The sequence below is a fragment of the Notechis scutatus genome, chromosome Z (assembly GCF_049901735.1).
Source record: "Notechis scutatus isolate UNSWTSFEM ecotype Mainland chromosome Z, rNotScu1.2, whole genome shotgun sequence".
Taxonomy (NCBI): domain Eukaryota; kingdom Metazoa; phylum Chordata; class Lepidosauria; order Squamata; family Elapidae; genus Notechis; species Notechis scutatus.
The window spans coordinates 49,371,573-49,390,069 of NC_142025.1; the positions used below are offsets into that span (position 1 = coordinate 49,371,573).

The 18,497-nt window shown below is 39.4% G+C and overlaps 1 protein-coding gene across 2 annotated transcripts in view; it reads left to right on the top strand.

Moving 5' to 3' along the window:
• Positions 1–18,497, top strand: part of ITGA8 (integrin subunit alpha 8) — a 169,893-nt gene that overhangs the window by 84,374 nt on the left and 67,022 nt on the right. For both annotated transcript variants that reach the window (XM_026681384.2, XM_087946773.1), the window contains 5 exons: positions 406–560; positions 2,511–2,648; positions 3,113–3,180; positions 3,628–3,775; positions 17,310–17,402. In XM_026681384.2, the coding sequence (XP_026537169.1) occupies positions 406–560; positions 2,511–2,648; positions 3,113–3,180; positions 3,628–3,775; positions 17,310–17,402 (602 nt within the window). The remainder of the gene's footprint in view (positions 1–405; positions 561–2,510; positions 2,649–3,112; positions 3,181–3,627; positions 3,776–17,309; positions 17,403–18,497) is intronic.

Below are 18,497 nucleotides of genomic sequence, written 5' to 3' on the forward strand. Positions count from 1 at the left end.
AGCATAGAATTTAGCTATTTAAATAATGTCTTGAAAAACGATAGAGACAATTGCATCTATCTTTATGGGAATAAAGCTGGTATTAGTTCTGCTATGAAGGCTTTGGGTCTGTCAAAAATGTTAAATTTAGAGCCATTTTACTTGGGAGAACATTGTAGAAATATTGTACATTTTTGTTTTGATGTGGTGAATTTCTGGCTAAAAGGCAGTGAAGAATTCACAATAATCCTTCTTTTCTTCTTTACAATATCATAAGAAATACCTGGATATCCTACTTATAGAAAAAGACAGTTGATTCACTGAATGTATAGAAGCTACAAAAACAGCAGCTTTCTCTTAAATCAGCACAGAATGTGAAGGACAGTATTTGCCTTTTACAACATTTTGTTTCCTAATGTTCTTTAGTTCTGAAAGCTGAACTACAGTTAGATTCACTAAAAACCAAAGGAGCTGTTAAGAGGACTCTCTTCCTTGATTATCATCAATCACAGCATGTCTTCTCCTTCATGATAACTACACAGAATTGGCCCACTTGCAAGGACTTTGTGATTTATCTTAGAGTAAGTTTTGTTCTTTGCTGGTCAAGAAAATCATACTTTCAGGATAGTTATTCTGGAATTAGTTTGAATATGGATGAGTACACGATGACAGCTAAAATAAATTTTAAAATGTAATTGGTTTTATAAATCTGATGTATTTTAATTGTACGGCTTTGGAATAATAATTTCCATGAATTTTCTCCTTCAAACTTATAATAGTTGAAAGATAACCATTCTTTATTGAAACACTCAACAAATGAGGAGGATAAAATAATGAGATGAGTTGCATGTTAGCTGTGTTAAGATATAAAATGAATCCCATTCACCTTATTTGGAATGTACATACGGTATTAAGAAATATTTTAATCCATATAGATCACACAAATTAAGGATGTATTTTCTCTTTTATAAGTGTTCAACATTTTGGTGAAAATCAAAGTAATTGTTTTTCTGTTTTGAATTTTTTCTCAAAAGATTCCTTGTTCAAATTACATTGCAGTATTTGAAGTTCATGAAATATTGTCTTAGCTCTATTGCTCATCACATTTTTTGCAATGCAAACCACATGAAAATGCACAACCAATTTATAGTTGGTTGTGATGAAATGTAATACAGCTCTATTTAATATCAGTGTAGACTCTAGTATACATCCAGAATTTTCTGTGACAAGGTAGTCACATAATGAAATATCACAACATATTTCAGTTCAAAAATTGTTTCCCTAAAATTAGTAGCTTGACAATTATGATACATTAGAACAGGGGTGTCAAACTGGCAGCCTACAGGCCAGATGTGTCACTCACAGGCCATGCCCACCCCAGCTCTGCAAAGGCAAAAAAGTCACAATATGTCACAATAAGTTACGTGACCCAATTGAGTTTGGCATCCATGCATTAAAACAACAATCAGAACTGTTAAATAGTAAATTCTTTCTTTATGAATTATGAAATGTCAATTGAGAAATATCAGATAATGAAATGACTTTCATGTGCTAATATAAAATACTTAAACACATCTAAAAATCCACAAAATATGTGGTGTATATTTGACATCAGATTTTATGAGATAAACGATATTAATGCCAGTTTAGATCAAATGTATGCAAATAACATTCACCTATACATTGCCCAAATGTATAAATAGTGTTTACAGATGTTGCAAGAACATCAGATATATTCAATTTCAGTAGCTGAATTCAATTCTCTTTCAGTGGTGTTGCTAATGTGGAGGATGATTTTTCAATTAACTTTTCAGAAAGGCATAGAAATAAATATATATATTTTTAGAGAAAATGTAGAATCAATTGGACCCTTTAGATTAGTGGAACCTTCAGAGCTTTGCTGAAGTGCATTTTATACTTGTATATTTGACAGAGTAGAAAGTTTTGTTTTGTTCTGAAATTGGCTTGGTCTCAATTTCCTATCTACTTGATCAATCCAGAACTATCTGGAAGACTATAGAGGAGTTTTCCTTCCTTCCTTCCTTCCTTCCTTCCTTCCTTCCTTCCTTCCTTCCTTCCTTCCTTCCTTCCTTCCTTCCTTCCTTCCATCAAGCTAGTTTAATCTGAGAGATGATGGTTGATCTGAAGCTATCTAATGAGGTTCATAATTCAATGTAGATTTGAATCTGGATTTCTCCAGTCTAATATTTTTACCACTGTATCACTTTTGAAATAAATTTAGCTAGCCATTTTTAATGTACATGGAGTCAAAGTGTCATAGAAACTTTAATAGAAATTAATAACTGTTCTTTGTCTTTTTAAATGTCTTAACCTGTGAGCCTGTGCATATTTATTTGTGATGAAAACTGCATTCCAATGGAAGTAGTCATCCTAACATCTAAATAATCATAGGACCGGGATGTTAATTATTTTATTATTGAAATAAAGATGAGATATTTCTTTTGTGCATTCATGAAAAATGATGATTGATATCTGTTAAAATTTAGATTCCTATAATTTAATTCCAATAGGATGAAACTGAATTTAGAGATAAATTGTCTCCAATCAATATTAGCTTGAACTATAAACTGGACGAATCCACATTTTCTGATGTATTAACTGTGAGCCCAATATTAAATTATTACCAAGAAAACAGAATGGAGAAACAGGTATGTGACTTTGCATGCAAATTCTATCACATTATGAAGTTTATTCTATAAAATGGCCTATTTAGCAGTTCAGCACTCCCTTAGCAACTTGAGCCAAATTAGTTCATTGTGGTGAGTTAATTGAACCACACTAACCTTAAATTTGTTACTCTCCTCCAACTGCATTTTCAAAGAGTTTTCATTCTTGTAGTCCTAGCTAACAATAACAAGATGTGAGAGCATTTTCCTTGCTTCAGAATGGAAAAAATATGCATATACGCCCAGAATTCAGAACATAACCTGGCTTTACATATATAAGTAATTGAGTGTGGCTTGTCGTATTAAGATCAGGGTTTGGAAGGATCAAAATCTTTCGGGGATATATTTATAATGGCTATCGAAAGAAACAAAAAGTAAGAAAGGAAATGGCTGGAATTCCTGCCAAAGGGCCCTAACATGACCAATGCATGTTTTGGACAATTTAGGCATACATTCTTGTGGATTGTGGAGAAGACAACGTGTGCATTCCTGACTTGAAACTTTCCGTTATGCCGTAAGTTGGAACAAGTAAACATATGTATTGTACTTAATGGAATAAAGGTGTTCATTAAAAATGTACACAGGGAAAGTATACAATACAATAGTAAAGTAGTTGGAAAGGGCTTGCATGTAATTAGAAATCAATTTTAAATGTTGCATGGTGAGAGCTAACCTTAGTCTTTAGTTTACTTTTTCCAATTTGTCAAATATACAGCATCAAAGGTTTCTTGCAGTTATAAAATCTAAATCTCTTCGAATATTTTTGCTCCTTGAAACTTTGTTTATTTAAGCAAAAGAGCAAACATTTTGCTTCATTAGGGCAAAGCTGTTTATATTGTATTTACTTTCACTCAGAACTTGTCAAAGGAATGCTTACAAGAACATATTGACTGCAGTTCCAGCTTCATAACATATATCTTATTCTCACAATAATAGATTGGATTGTAACATTTTTTTGTAGTGATAAGGGTCAGATTGTAATTGGGGAAGAAAACTATCTCATGCTTACAATCAATTCAAGAAATGAAGGAGAAGGTGCCTATGAAGCTGAGCTGCATATAACAATACCTCCAGAAGCAGATTACACAGGTGTTGAGCGGAGCAATAAGGTAATGGCCAGCAGACATATCATTTTTTTTGTCTCCACTGTAACCAAAATCTGTACAAAATTACAACATTTGGGAATGGTTAGGGTAGGGTGGAAACCTAACAATTCTGGGCAGTGTGTATAAATAATAAATAAATAAATAAAAACATATCCATTCAGTATATGGTAGAATTTAATTTTAATAGTTAGTTGATTCAGATTTGCAATTTGATTTGCATGATTGATTCCAATCATTAATCCAGTTTGAAAATTCCATTCAGTTGAATAAAAATATGTATTAGGACTTCTCATTAATCAAATACACCTGTTTAGTGTATAAAATTATTTTGGAAGTTCAGTTCAAAGACTGGATATGTAAAGATGATTCAAATGCATCACTTTGGAATTCGATTTTTGAACTGAATGTAAGGTTTTCATATTCCTAACATTCCTTTCAGATTTTTCAAATAATGTATGTTATTTCAGTATAAATCCTTATCAGATGGTTGCAGTTATGGGAAGATGGGTTATGAAAATGTCTCAATAGCTTTATTAGAGCAAGTATAGCAACAAACTGATTTGGAGGTAATACAGTTTATTTAAAAGTATAAAGAAGAGATCGTATTTTTGAAAATAAGATGAAGTCCATTCATTAGATGCACAAACAGTTCATGTATTCACCACTGGGCAAGAGTAATATTTCATTTTATCTGACTGCAAACAGTTGAAAGTTAATGGATCATGAACTTTATTTTGAATAATTTAAAGTATGAAACTCCAAAAAGGAAAGCAGGATGTGCCCAGACAATTTTCTTTCTAAAGATGTTTTTTTGTTGTGTTGGAAATAACTCTCTGAAAATATTATTTAATTGAATAAAACTATAATTAACATATCTAACAGCAGATAGTATTTTTAAATATTTTTAAATATTTGAAATATATATCTATTTAACCACAAACAGGATTGGAATTACTATAATGCTATTATATGGTTCATTTTTTACCTTGTGTTTGTAAATCCATTTCTTAAAATATTCTGATCTTATGTAATCGGCTGTATTATTTATTTACTAGAATACTCATTTATTACTCATTTAATAGATTTTTGATCTATGTAGTAAGCTGGTAAATATGCTCTAGCTTTCTGTAACTTCAGTGTGAGCTAAAAAAAAATCTCCCCAATCATCAGTTTCCAAGTACTTCCTGGTGATCCTGTGAGAATTTGAGCTTGTAGCTTTCCAGAGCTCAGATATTCCTTGTTGAATTTTTAAAATCAAATTTAGCTTCTGATTCAGGCAAAAATCAATGCTTAACTGTGAGATGGTACAAGTCACTTTAAATAAACAATCTAATAAGTAACTAGTGGGCATAAAATTTGGTCTCATTGGCAATTATTGAATTTGAAATCTTTAATCTTATATAATACACTGCTCAAAAAAATAAAAGGAACACAAAAATTAGACATTCTAGATCTGAATGAATGACATATTCTTATTAAATATTTTGTTCATTGCATGGTTGAATGTGCTGACAACAAAATCACACAAAAATTATCAATGGAAATCAAATTTAGCAACCCATGGATGTCTGGATTTGGAGTTACACTCCAACTGTGATGTAATGTCCTTAAAACAAGTCAAAATGAGACTCAGTAGTGTGTGTGGCCTCCACGTGCCTGTTTGACCTCCCTACAATGCCTGAGCATGCTCCTGATGAGGTGGCAGATGGTCTCCTGAGGGATCTCCTCCCACACCTGGACTAAAGCATCCCCCAACTCCTGGACAGTCTGTGGTGCAACGTGACATTGGTGGATGGAGCGAGACATGATGTCCCAGATGTGCTCAATTGGATTCGGGTCTGGGGAATGGGCGGGCCAGTCCATAGCATCAATGCCTTTGTCTTGCAGGAACTGCTGACACACTCCAGCCACATGAGGTCTAGCATTGTCTTGCATTAGGAGGAACCCAGGGCTAACCGCACCTCACGGTCTGAGGATCTCATCTCGGTACCTAATGGCAGTCAGGCTACCTCTGGCGAGCACATGGAGGGCTGTGCGGCCCCCTAAAGAAATGCCACCCCACACCATTACTGACCCACTGTCAAACCGGTCATGCTGGAGGATGTTGCAGGCAGCAGAACGTTCTCCACGGCATCTCCAAACCCTGTCACGTCTGTCACAGTGTGAACCTGCTTTCATCTGTGAAGAGCACAGGGCACCAGTGGCAAATTTGCCAATCTTGGTGTTCTCTGGCAAATGCCAAACGTCCTGCACGGTGTTGGGCTGTAAGCACAACCCCCACCTGTGGATGTCTGGCCCTCATACCACCCTCATGGAGTCTGTTTCTGACCATTTGAGCAGCCACATGCACATTTGTGGCCCGCTGGAGGTCATTTGCAGGGCTCTGGCAGGGCTCCTCCTGTCCCTCCTTGCACAAAGGTGGAGGTAGCGGTCCTGATGCTGGGTTGTTGCCCTCCTACAGCCTCCTCCACGTCTCCTGATGTACTGGCCTGTCTCCTGGTAGCGCCTCCATGCTCTGGACACTACGCTGACAGACACAGCAAACCTTCTTGCCACAGCTTGCATTGATGTGCCATCCTGGATGAGCTGCACTACCTGAGCCATTTGTGTGGGTTGTAGACTCCGTCTCATGCTACCACTAGAGTGAAAGCACCGCCAGCATTCAGAAGTGACCAAACCATCAGCCAGAAAGCATAGGAACTGAGAAGTGGTCTGTGGTCACCACCTGCAGAACCACTCCTTTATTGGGGATGTCTTGCTAACTGCCTATGCTTTCCACCTGTTGTCTATTCCAATTGCACAACAGCATGTGAAAATGATTGTCAATTAGTGTTGCTACCTAAGTAGACAGTTTGATTTCACAGAAGTGTGATTGACTTGGAGTTCCATTGTGTTGTTTAAGTGTTCCCTTTATTTTTTTGAGCAGAGTATTATTAACACATACGGAATATTTTCAAAAGATAGGACATTGATCTTTTGGAAAGTCCAAATTGAAAAATGATTAATCATCGTCATGAAACCTTTTTGCCAGATGTAAAGATTAAAGCTGTTCAAATTTTTCTAGGTTATCACTTTTTACAACGCTTTTCAATGATTTCCACTTGAAACAATTCCAGATTATTCTGAGGTTAATTCACAAGCCTCTCATACTGTTTAGACATAAAATAAGCTATATGTTGCTATTAAAGCAAACAAAACAAGTTTGTTTTCCAGGTATTGTAGGTTTTAGAACTGTTTTTAGATATGCCAATGAGATCAGGAGGAGGCAGAGGGTGAGTACAAAGGAGAAAGGCAGTTTGAATTTCTTCCATTGCATTTCAAATTCCAAGAGTTGGTGGGACGAGCTGCTGGCTGCTTGTGAGGAGGCAGAGGGTGAGTACAAAGGAAAAAGATAGCAGCCCGTACACCTAACAGCGCACAAATCATATAACTATAAACCAAAAATACCAATAATACATTTAGGGTTAGTGGGCTTGAGATTGTGATTTTATTTTATTTCAAAATGACTGGCTTAGTTCAGTGTAATACTTGCTTTACAGCTGTCTTTTGCAGTACTCTTTTCAAATTTGGATACTGTCCTCTTCGTAAAAAGATTACCAGTCTACATGGACAGATTACCTATCTAGAATCTCTAATCTGTGCTCTCCAAGCAGAAATTTGGTGCTCAATCCAGTCATCTATTGAGCTGCCATGCTACCAGCCCCACTACCACAAAGATCCTACAGGAAAAGGGCAGTATAGACAACCATGGGATCTGGCAAGAAGAGAGCTGTGAACCATAAACACAAAGTTTTTGCTGTGTCCCAGCATAACAGATACAGTGCCCTTGCTGACCTTAATAGGGACACTAAAGTGACAGGTCAAGGTAGTTGTGATAATGATAACTCAAATAAGCCGGGGATCATGGTCCTAGAAGAAGAACTTACTTTGGAAAGGAGAAAGTATGAATCAGGTATTATGCACTAGTCACACAAGAAGAGCAAGGCGTCCAAAAAGAGAAGCCACCTTCTGGTTGGGGACTCAATGGTAAGGGATGTAAATTTAGAAAGGATACAGAGGTTTTGAAAGAAGTCAGGTGTCTGCCAGGTGCTACTGCCAGCAGAGACAAGAGGCGTATTCCTAAGATAGTCAAGAATGCTAGTAAGGACTGTAATGTTGATGCTATTATACATCTTGGTACAAATGATCTGTCCCAAAAGGATGTACTTTCTGTGCAGAAAGACTTCCAGAGCTTGGGGTATGAACTTAGAAATATAGGCTGTAGGCTTATCTTTTCAGAGGTTCTACCATTATACAAGGAACAAAAAGGGAAAGGCTAGCGTGTAGCAGAGTTTAATGTGTGGCTAAAGGAGTGGTGTAAAAGGGAAGGCTTTGGTTTTATTAGTCATGATGTCTGAAGCTGGTCCAATGAAAAACTGTACAAAAGAGATGGTTTGCATCCATCAAATAAAGGGACTGAGTTACTTGGCATATTTTCTGGACAAACATTTAAACTGAACGGTGGGGACAGAGAGTTAATTGATACAGAACATTTCTGTCCCCAGCAATCTAAAATTAATAGGGTTACCAGTGTTTGTGCAGGTAAGATTACCAACCTTGCTGTCAAGCAAAACCAAGCATTTAATAGTGAGTGCCATACCATGTGCATTAATCAAACAGGTGGCAAGAAAGTAGGGACAGGCAGGCAAAACACAGATTATGTGTAGACAGTAAACACCGTGTCAGACATAAAGATCTCAAGTGCTTGTATACAAATGCACAAATTCTGGGGAACAAACAGGGTGAACTCGAACTATGAATACATGAAGGTAGATATGATGTAGTTGGAATACCAGAAACTTGGTGGGATGAAATCCATGATTGGAACAAACTGGTAGAAGGATACAAACTGTTCAAAAAAACCTGGACCCCATAAAAGAGGAGATGGAGTTGCACTTTATGCAAAGGGCTACTATATTGCTACAGAAATGCATTAAACCAAAGATGAAAACCTCCTAGAATGCATAGGGGGTCAATATAAAGGAAAAAAAGAATGACATGACCATAGGTGTGTATTATAGGCCACCCAATCAAGCAGAAAAAATAGATGTCCTTTTTGCCAACCAACAACATATGCAGAAAACACACAACAATAGTAATGGGAGACTTCAATTATCCTGATATTAATTGGAAAACTAATACTGCACCAAGTGAGAAATCAAATAAGTTCCTAACCAACCTAGGTGACAACTTTGTTATCCAAAGGTAGAAAGTGAAACTAGAAGGACATTGATACTGGACTTAATACTTACAAACAGAGAAGAAATGATGGAGTTGAAATTGCAGGAACCTTGGGTGAGAATGACCATGTCATACTAGAATTCAACATAACACAAACACAAACAATAGAACATAATGACACCAGAGTCTTGGATTTTAAAAGAGCTGATTTTAATAAATTCAGAGAGAACTTGGGAAAGATTCCATGGATGAAAATCCTAAAGAAGAAACCAGCATGGCTGCAACAAGATCTCACTGGCAAATTGAAAGAAAAAAAGGACAAGTACAAAAAAATGGAAAGAAGGACATACAACTAAGACAGAATATCAGCAGATAGCCAGAATCTGCAAAGACGAAGTCAGGATAGCAAAGGCTCAGAACGAACAAAGACTTCTAACAAAAGTCAAAGATAATAAAAAAAAAGTTTCTTCCAACATATAAATAACACACAAAAAAATCAAGGAAACAGTCGGTCCACTAAAGAGAGAAGACGGTAAGGAAGTAACAGGCAACAGAGAGAAAGCAGAACTACTTAACTCATTCTTTGCATTGGTCTTCACGCAAAAAGAAACTATAGCTCAACCCACCAAAAACATAACTGTAAAAGACAGACCAGAAATAAAAGTTAAAATAAGCAAAAAATTAGTAAGAGAACACCTGTCTGATCTTGATTAACACAAATCACCGAGGCCTGATGGATTACATCCCACAGTTTTAAAGGAGCTGGCAGAGGTCATCTCAGAACCACTGCACCATATCTTTCAAAAATCCTGGAGCACCAGGGAACTACCAGAGGACTGGAAAAGAGCTGATGTGGTTCCCATCTTCAAAAAAGGAAAAAAAAAAGAACAGATCCAAGAAACTACAGTCAGCTAACATCAATACCCAGGAAGATACTGGAAAAGATAATTAAAAAACAGATCTTCCAACATCTAGAAACAAGTAAAGTAATAACTAGCAGTCAGCACCGTTTGTTTAGAACAGATCATGCCAAACCAATCTTATTTCATTCTTCAACATAGTGACTAAATTAGTAGACCAGCTAAATCCTGTGGACATAATATATTTAGATTTCAGCAAGGCATTTGACAAAATAGACCACAACCTACTTTTTGATAAGCTGGAGAACAGTGGGATATATAGCACCACCACCAGATGGATTCGCAACTGGCTGGAAAACCGTACTCAACGAGTAGTCCTTAAAGGGGCTAAGTCTACATGGAGGAAAGTAAGCAGTGGGGTGCCACAAGGTTCCGTCTTAGGTCCAGTACTCTTCAATATCTTCATTAACGACTTAGATGAGGAAATAGAAGGGGAACTTACCAAATTTACACATGATACTAAGCTGGCAGGAATAGCTAACACCCAAGAAGGTAGGCTCAAAATCCAGATGGATCTTGACAGACTAGAACACTGGGCCTTGTCTAACAACATGAAATTAAATGTAGAGAAAAGTAAAGTCCTACACTTAGGCAAGAAAAACCAAAAATACACATAGAGATTGGGTGAAACCAGGCTCAATAGCAGTAATTATGAGAGGGATCTTGGAGTCTTAGTGGACAACCAGCTAAATATGAGCCAGCAGTGTGCAGCAGCAGCCAAAAAAACTAATGCAATCCTAAATTGTATTAACAGAGATACAATCAAGATCAAGGGAGGTACTAATACCAGTCTATAAAACCTTAGTAAGACCACACCTAGAACACTGCATCCAGTTTTGTTCACCACATTATAAAAAAGATGTTGAGACTCTAGAAAAGGTACAGAGAAGAGCAACCAGGATGATTAGGGGACTGGAGACTAAAACATACGAAGAACGGTTGCAGGAACTGTTCTAGTAAAGAGAAGGACCAGGGGAGACATGATAGCAGTTTTCCAATATTTGAGGGGCTGCCACAGAGAGGAAGGGGTGAAGCTATTTTCTAAAGCACCTGTAGGCCAGATAAGGGATAGTGAATGGAAACTAACAAGGAGAGATTCAGTCTGGAAGTAAGGAGAAACTTTCTGACAGAACAATCAACCAGTGGAACAGCTTGCCCTTGGAAGTTGTGGGAGTGCCATCACTTGAAGTGGGAAGTTGTGGGAGTGCCATCACCTTCAAGAAGAGATTGGACTGCCATTTGTCAAAAATGGTGTGGGGTCTCCCGCTTGGGTGGGGGGTTGAACAAATGACCTACAAGGTCCCTTCCAACTCAGATTATCTGCTATGTTTTCCCCTTTTCACAGACCAAATCTTTCTTTTCAAATACGTATGAAGTGTAACTTGACTGTTCAAACTACAGTTTTTTAAGTGGGAACATAATATTTAGATCATGTATTATCAGATGGTTGTTTTTAAGAATTCAGTAGATCAGATTGTAGAGCAGGGCTGTTAAACTTATGGCCCACGGGCCAGATGCATCACATGCTGGCCACGCCCACCCCCAGTTTAGCGAAGCAGAAAAAAGCCACGAAGTTGCCGTGATGACATGAGTTTGATACCCCTGCTGTAGATCCTTCTCAGTTTATTCATGATTGCTTTAAAACAGCATCCGTATTAATATCATAGGTTTGTTCTGAAGTATCTAATTATGAGCTACAATTTTAGATCATATCTCAGGTTATATAGAACTGGAGTCTTCAGCATAGTATTTCAGAACAGATACACAGATACCTTTTTTGATATCTAGCAGTCGTCCCCCCCCGCCCACCCACCCCAAAAATCTGGAATAATTAGCTTACCCAACTGGCTGTAACATTTGTAAATGATGGCAATGATAGTAAATACATCTGGAAGGCATCAGATTGCAAAAGATCCTTTGCTTAGTAACATGCATAGCAGTCATTCCAAGCACATTATGCTTTTTTAAAGCATTTTGTATACATTTTTAAATGTTATTTCTCCAGTTAATTGTGTTAAAGAAAAAAAGATTTTTTTTTATTTCATTAAAGGATGTTTTACATAATTTCTAATGTCTTACAACTTTTTATGCTTCTCCTGCTGACCATCTCCTGCTTCATTAAGTTCATTCAGATAGATGATACAAAGATCAAAGATAATACACAAAAAGCTAGCACTGTATTTACTAGGGAAGGAAGAGTCATCAATGTACCAAGCTATTTTGAATTTTTTTTCCAGTATTTAAGCTAAACATAAATCATGTGTGGCCCTGATTACTCAGCTATTGTCTAGCTGTCATGATACAAGTCATTTACAATGAATTTAGCACATTATGAGTACATTTGTATTAAATTTGAGTTGCTCTATTTATATATAGGCCATTTTTCCAATTTTAATTTCTTCAAACCATTTCCTATATTAAGTTCAGATAAAAACAAATATACATTTTAAGCCTTTTTATCCTAATACAAATATTCTTATGTGTACTTACCTCTTTATATATGTATCATTTTAAAAATTATGGCAATTTTGCTTTTTAAATTTTATAGGATTTTTATATTTAATTTTATGTTATTTTATGGAAGTATGCTTTTATTTATATGATAAAGCAGTTTTCCAACTACAAAAATTTAAACTACAAGATCAGCAAAAATGTATTGTACCCTGAATTCCAATTGCCTATCACAATATTAGAGCAAAATAGCTTTATTAATTTCATTTTCCAACCTACTGTACTTGAGATATGGTGAAACGTAATTCCAGTGATCTCTCCCTGTTTCTTTTATACTTGCAGTATATCATAGACAATATATATAATAACAAACATATCCTTCAGCATTGTTAACATTTGTGCAGATCTCTAGTTTGTTTTTTGAATGACAAATTTATTTTTCATGAATGAATTTTTAGACTTCTGTACAGGTGTTTGAAATCAGCAGTAATCTTGCTATCTGAAGTGTTATGAACTAACAAAAAACCATTTAATAAAACTTATTAACATTATGTTAAGCAGGCTTGAAATCCTGCACTTTGGATTGGCCCTTGGATAGCAAACTGGGATTGGTCCTCACAGAGCAACCTGATTGGCTATTAGTTTAACATCTTTCATTGGCCAAAAGTTAAGCATGTGGACACAGGTCATTGGTTAACAGGTCAGTAGCTAGCTCTATAAAAGGGCTACTGCTGCCCAAGGGTTTTTCTCTCTGTTTCTGATCTTTAATAAAGAGTTGAAGTTCACTAAGTCACTGACTCGTCTCAATTACTTGCACCCATGCCCAGAATATAACACTGGTGACGAGGATGGGATGCAAGAGACGATAGAGCTGACTGAACACTAAAGAGCGCCAAACAGAGCACGTGACTGAACACGCACCAACGACGGCAACATGGCCAGCGGTGCTATACCACCCGCTCCATTTGACCCGGCAAACGAAGACTGGGACTCATATATGGATCGGTTCCAGATGTTTCTGGAGACCAATAACTTAAAGGACGCGACAACCGGCAAGAAACAAGCAATATTCCTGACCCATTGCGGGCCAGCCGTATTTAAAATGGTGAAATCACTTGCAAAACCGGCTGAAGTGAAATCAATGGACTGGGACGCCCTCGCTCCTCTCCTAAAGGCCCACTATGCACCTGCAGTGCCCACACTTGTCCGAAGACATGAATTTTACCAGAGGGACCAACGGAAAAGCGAAAGTCTCGCAGACTACATTGCTGACCTCCGGAATTTGGGAGGCCTCTGTGGGTTTTCCAACCTCGAAGAAGCTTTGCGAGACCGCATAGTTCTGGGATTAGATGACCAGACGGTGCAAAGCAAGATCATGGCCAAAGGGGACATCGATCTTGCCGATGCCATCGCAGACACTACTGCAGCAGAAGCAACCAGGAAGTCGGCCGCTCGAATGCGCCGCACCAACGCACCACTCCGTCAACTCGCGAATGACACCTCGCCTCGCCCTGAGAGGCACTCAACAACGGCGCATCATGAAGACCTGGAATCCCCATCAGAAAGTGATGAGGAAGAGGTCATCCGACTCCGGTCCGAATGAGACCAACAAAACCAACGATTCCCGCGACAATGCGCGGGTTGTGGGGCAAACCACCCACGATCCGATTGCAAATTCCTCGACGCACTCTGCCGTTCCTGTGGAAAAAGAGGCCACATTGCAAAGGTCTGCAGAAGCAAGCGAGGGTCCAGTCCCAAGCGCAGGGAGAATAACTGCAGCCAGTCTTCAGGATTCGCACCCGCGAATCGGAACCACCCAAACCACCAATGGAACAACCACTCCTACAGAAATAAAGCACCTGCCTCTTCAAAGAGACAGGAAGAGGCACACCAAACCATTACCATCGGCCACGCTACATCCTTAGACGCAAGGAAGATCCGAGTAAAGGTCGCCATCGAGAACCAACCTTGCGTGATGGAAGTCGACTGGGTCGTCCCTCTCAATGGTTTCCTGGAAAACCTTCAAGCAACTAATCCCGGCCATCCGTCGACAGGACCTCAGCCCCCAAAGGATCATACTCAAGGATTACCAGGGCAACAGAATCCCAGTCGTCGGTTCCAGCCAAGTCCAAGTCTCCTTCAAGAACCGTATCGCATCACTACCACTGACTGTCGTCGATCGTGATCGGCCTAGCTTATTAGGCCTACAATGGTTCGCCCCCGCTCGGGATCGAGGTAGCCGGCCCACCGAGCTGAGAGCAACGACTGGGAGGAGTCTCTCGTCCAAGAATTCCAGGACATTTTTTCAGACGGACTAGGCAAGTACAAGGGGACCCCAATATCGTTTAACCTCAACCCTGAAGTAGCTCCTATCCGCCTTAAGCCTCGTCGGGTGCCTTTTGCACTAAAACCAAAGATCGACGAGCAACTCGATAAATTAATAGCCCAGGGCGTTTTAGAACCAACCGACCACGCCCGTTGGGAAACCCCAAAAGAGCTACCTGGGTCTGGGGACGTCGAGAGGAACGCGTCTTCCAACAAGTGAAAAACTTGCTAACCTCCGACGCTGTTTTGATGCAGTACAACGAGACTTTACCTTTGACTATTACTTGCGACGCTTCACCGTTTGGAGTGGGAGCAATCTTAAGCCATGTACTTCCAAATGGAAACGAAGCACCTATTGCGTTTTTCTCACGAACATTATCAAAGGCCGAAAGGAATTATAGCCAACTCGATAAGGAGGCCCTTGCTGTTGTGTCTGCTGTGAAGCATTTTCACGAGTACGTGTATGGACGAGCATTTACGATAGTTACAGATCACAAACCATTGCTTGGTATTATAGCGGGAGACAAGCCAACCCCCTATATATTATCACCAAGAATGACTCAATGGTCTGAGTTCCTAGCTGCCTACAATTACGTGTTGCAACATCGCCCAGGGAAAGCCATTCCCCACGCTGATGCGTTGAGTCGTTCTCCACTTCCGGAAGCCGTCGACGACCCAGCTCCAACCCTCACGATGCTCCAAATCGAAACGCTGCACTCGCCGCCACTAACAGCGAGAGACATTGCGATCGAGACAAAACGGGATCCTGTCCTGGCACGAGTCCTCAGCTGGGTCGAACGAGGATGGCCAGCCGACCAAATCCACGACGATTTCGCACCATTCAAGAATAGGCAGACCGAGCTTTTCCCCCAGAGAGGTTGCGTTCTCTGGGGGGATAGAGTAGTCGTCCCAGAGAGGCTACAACAGACTGTTTTAAAAGTATTACACGAGGACATCCGGGCATCGTGCACATGAAGGCGCTTCGCACGAAGCTACGCATGGTGGCGGGCATTGATAAGCAGATTGCAGACTGGGTAACCACGTGCCAGAAGTGCCAAGGCGTTAGCAACGCCCCACCTAAAGTGACGCCAACCGAGTGGGAAACCCCTCGAGGTCCGTGGTCCCGTATCCACGTTGATTTTGTGGGACCCACCAAAGGACACACGTTTTTATTAACAGTTGACGCCTATTCAAACTGGCTAGAAATTCAAAAGATGAAGACAACCACAACAGAGTCAGTCATTAATAAACTGAATAAATTATTCGTAACGCATGGGTTACCAGACGTTTTAGTTTCTGATAACGGGCCCCAGTTCACGGCCCTAGCTTTTGAACAGTATCTAGCGGACCGGGGCATCCGCCACGCGCTCACCTCGCCAGCGCACCCTGTGGGTAACGGAAGGGCGGAGCGAATGGTACAGTTCGTCAAGAAAACCCTACATAAAATGGACTTTGGGGACATCGGACGACAAGCTCAACCGAATACTCCTGCTCCAACACATCACCCCACACAGCATCACGAATAAGACACCTGCCGAACTGCTAATGGGGCAGAGACTTCGCTCTCACCTCGACCGCCTCCATCCCTCTTATTCACCAGAAAAAGCCTGTGGATCTAGCGGGAAGTGCCGCGAATTCAAGGTAGGTGACTTGGTGTTTGCTAAAAACTTTTCAGGCGACCCATTATGGGTCCCTGCAACTATTACCCAACCCACCGGCCCCAGATCCTACCGCCTACAGACTAATGACGGGAGGCTTTGGAAACACCATATAGATCAACTTCGATCCAGATTGGCACCCACCTCCCGTGACTTCCATAATTCACAAACTAAGGGGGAGGAGATATCGAGAGGCCAAAGGCTAGATGACGACATAATCACGGGGACCCAGCAACCTAACCGAAGAAACGCGCAACCTGAAGAAGAATCAGGAGCGGGGTGATATCTCCGCCCAGAAATAGCACAAGGGAGGCAAGCCCACGGGACCCGGAAGTAAGCCTAGGAGACTGGGATAACAACAACGAGAGCCGCGCCGAGTCCTCCCGCGCGGAAACGGAACTAGCCGCACCAGAAACCCTTCATAGCGTTCCACCAGAATCGGACCGCAGACAAAAACCGGTGGAACTGCGAAAATCAAACAGGCAGGTGAAACGACCTGCATATCTACGCGAGTATGTTACCGCACCCCTCAAACGGAACCTAGGGGGGAGGGGTGTTATGAACTAACAAAAAACCATTTAATAAAACTTATTAACATTATGTTAAGCAGGCTTGAAATCCTGCACTTTGGATTGGCCCTTGGATAGCAAACTGGGATTGGTCCTCACGGAGCAACCTGATTGGCTATTAGTTTAACATCTTTCATTGGCCAAAAGTTAAGCATGTGGACATAGGTCATTAGTTAACAGGTCAGTAGCTAGCTCTATAAAAGGGCTACTGCTGCCCAAGGGTTTTGGCTCTCTGTTTCTGATCTTTAATAAAGAGTTGAAGTTCACTAAGTCACTGACTCGTCTCAATTACTTGCACCCATGCCCAGAATATAACATGAAGGTCATTCATTTTTCCAACAGGATACATTCTGGATTGACCTTTCACCTCCATGTTGGTGTTCTTTGGTTACAGGCACTACGTGTGCTGAGCTGTGATTATAAGATGGAAAATGAAACTAGAACAGTGATTTGTGATCTTGGGAATCCCATGGAAGCTGGAACAAATGTAAGGCAACATCAAAAATATTATTAATTATAGCAAATAAATTGTTTAAGAATTAATGGCAAACCATTGACATTAGAAGAGGTTATGTTAGTGAATGATAGCTTTTTAAAAATATGCAGGGAGTGAAGTTGTAGTTGAATATTTTACTGTATATATAAAGAGATAATATTGGCCTTATTTGTGACTCCTGACACATTCTAGTCACAGTGATTGATGATTAATTATTTGCATCAAGTTGTCATGTCTTAGTGATCACATATGATTAATTAAATTTGAGGGCTTTAAGCATGTACTTTAAGCATAGGTTTTACTGAAACTAAGGCTGCCATCTGATGAACCAATGAATTCAGTTGATGTGGTTTCTCCAGATTTAGATTTATATTGTCAGGCTTCAGCCCTGTCACATACATGAAAGTATCACTGAGCATATTCCTGCATGGACACAAACTAGTTTGTACTGTTAACAATTTTTCAAAGTACTTGTAGTTATAAGTATATCAGCTAGATCCGAGTGAGTAGAATCATATAAAGAAGGACAAATACTATGATAATTTCCCAATTTACTGATTTCATTTTTCTGTATTTTTATTATGAGGGTACATCACAGTTGGATCTGATTATGGTCTCGTTTACCATAGTCTCACAACCATTTGCCATGTAGCCTAAAACATTTTATTATACACAACTTTCAGGGTTTCCAGATGTTACTTCTTAAAGAATTCATTATTGAAAATATATATAAATAATTCTAATTTTCATAGACATAATTCAGTAAGAATCAAGGACATCCTTTTGACTTTTTCACGTACTAAACTTTAAAATATACTATTGTTACATAGATAATCACATTTCATTATACAAGTAACCCTTGTCTTACTATAGCAATTAGGACCAGAATCGCCATAGCTAAGCAATCCAGTTATAAAGTGTTACTTAGTGATGATAGCTCCAGCAGTCCCAGTTGCCATCATTAAGTGAGGACCATATAGATCATTAAGTGAAAACCTCACTTCCTACTTTCCGCCTACTTTTCCCACTGACTTTATTTGTGGGAAGCAGCAGAGAAAAATAGAAATGATGTTGTTGTGACCATGT